Here is a 1,373-nt window from a genome sequence, read left to right as displayed (position 1 = left end):
AACACTCACAAAACATTAAAAGCATGCAACATAAGCAAATATTTCCATCAAACACCTCAACTTGTGGTCAAATTAATTTATTCTTTCAATCAATCATTACACAATGGACAACAAAATACAAAATACAGCCATCAATATGAAATATGACACTTTACAAACTCAAATGGATACTGAAAACTACCAAAGGAAACACCTTTAGAAAAGATATATATTTTATCTTTCACATTTAGTCCATTCGTTCTTGACGATTATGCCACAGGTTCTCATCAACATCGCATTGAATGTTTTCCCTTGCAATGCACCGAGGGAAATACCTCCTTGCGTGGCGCATCCATCCCTGGCAGTCCTCTGCACCTATTGCCAGGCAACCAGCATTCATTGCCTCCAGGAGGGGCATCTGCTCATATGGCCGGTGATCATACACCTTCCACCTCCAAGCAGAGAAGAACTCCTCGATTGGGTTCAGAAAAGGGGAGTATGCAGGAAGGAAGTGCATCATAATACGAGGCTGTGCTGCAAACCATTCGTTCACAAGGCGAGAGTGATGGAAAGCCACATTGTCCCAAATTATGACATACAGAGTCATGCCAGGCCTCAACAGCCCTCTCTCTTCAGGTGGAATCAGTATTTCTTTCAATGAATCAAGAAATGTGATGAGGCGTTCTGTATTGTATGGGCCAATGGTTGGTATGTGGCAAAGGACCCCATCATTGGAGATGGCAGCACACATGGTGATATTGGCACCCCTCTGACCTGGCACTGTGACAGTGGCCCTCTGCCCAATGATGTTCCTCCCGCGTCTCCTCACTTTACAGAGGTTGAAGCCGGCTTCATCCACAAAAATGAATTTGTGATGTGCCCCCTCAGCTTCAAGCTCCATTATTCTCTAAGAAAAAGAACAAATTCATAAAGCAAATTACAGTATTCCAGTTGCATGTAACTATGGTAAACAAGGTATTACAATAACAAAATCTGTACCTGCACATACTGGAATCGTGCCTCCTTTACGATGTCAGAGTTTCTTTGAAATGGAACTCGGTACAGCTGCTTCATTCTGACATGGTGGCGTTTAAGGACTCGATCTATAGTTGCCAAACTCACACTGTTTATATTTCTAAATGCTCCCTGATCTGCAATTACTGCTGCCTGGATTTCACGCAGTCTGATTGCATTGTTTGCCACTACCATATCTACAATGGCAGACTCCTGTTCAATACTAAATATCTTTCCTCTGCCACCAGTGTGTGGTAATGTGTGGATCCTATAAAGTAAAAGCAAAAAGCATGTCAAAATTGACATTACTGTATGACAGTCACATAAATGGGATTGATAAAACATCTGCATTACTGTAGACACAGTTTGTTCTGCTAACA

General features: G+C 42.0%; 1 protein-coding gene across 1 annotated transcript; it reads right to left on the bottom strand.

The window, feature by feature from the left end:
• Positions 1-216: 216 nt before the first annotated feature.
• On the bottom strand, positions 217-1,059 carry LOC116060130. The gene is made up of 2 exons (XM_031313562.2): positions 979-1,059; positions 217-886 (listed from the first exon to the last, which is right to left on the bottom strand). Exons 1-2 carry the CDS (start codon positions 1,051-1,053, stop codon positions 227-229), a joined length of 735 nt encoding a protein of 244 aa, XP_031169422.1. The 5' UTR covers positions 1,054-1,059; the 3' UTR covers positions 217-226.
• Positions 1,060-1,373: the final 314 nt, after the last annotated feature.

This window comes from Sander lucioperca, chromosome 20 (assembly GCF_008315115.2).
Source record: "Sander lucioperca isolate FBNREF2018 chromosome 20, SLUC_FBN_1.2, whole genome shotgun sequence".
Taxonomy (NCBI): domain Eukaryota; kingdom Metazoa; phylum Chordata; class Actinopteri; order Perciformes; family Percidae; genus Sander; species Sander lucioperca.
Note: the sequence above shows the minus strand (reverse complement) of the source record. Positions and strands in the feature narration are given on the sequence as shown.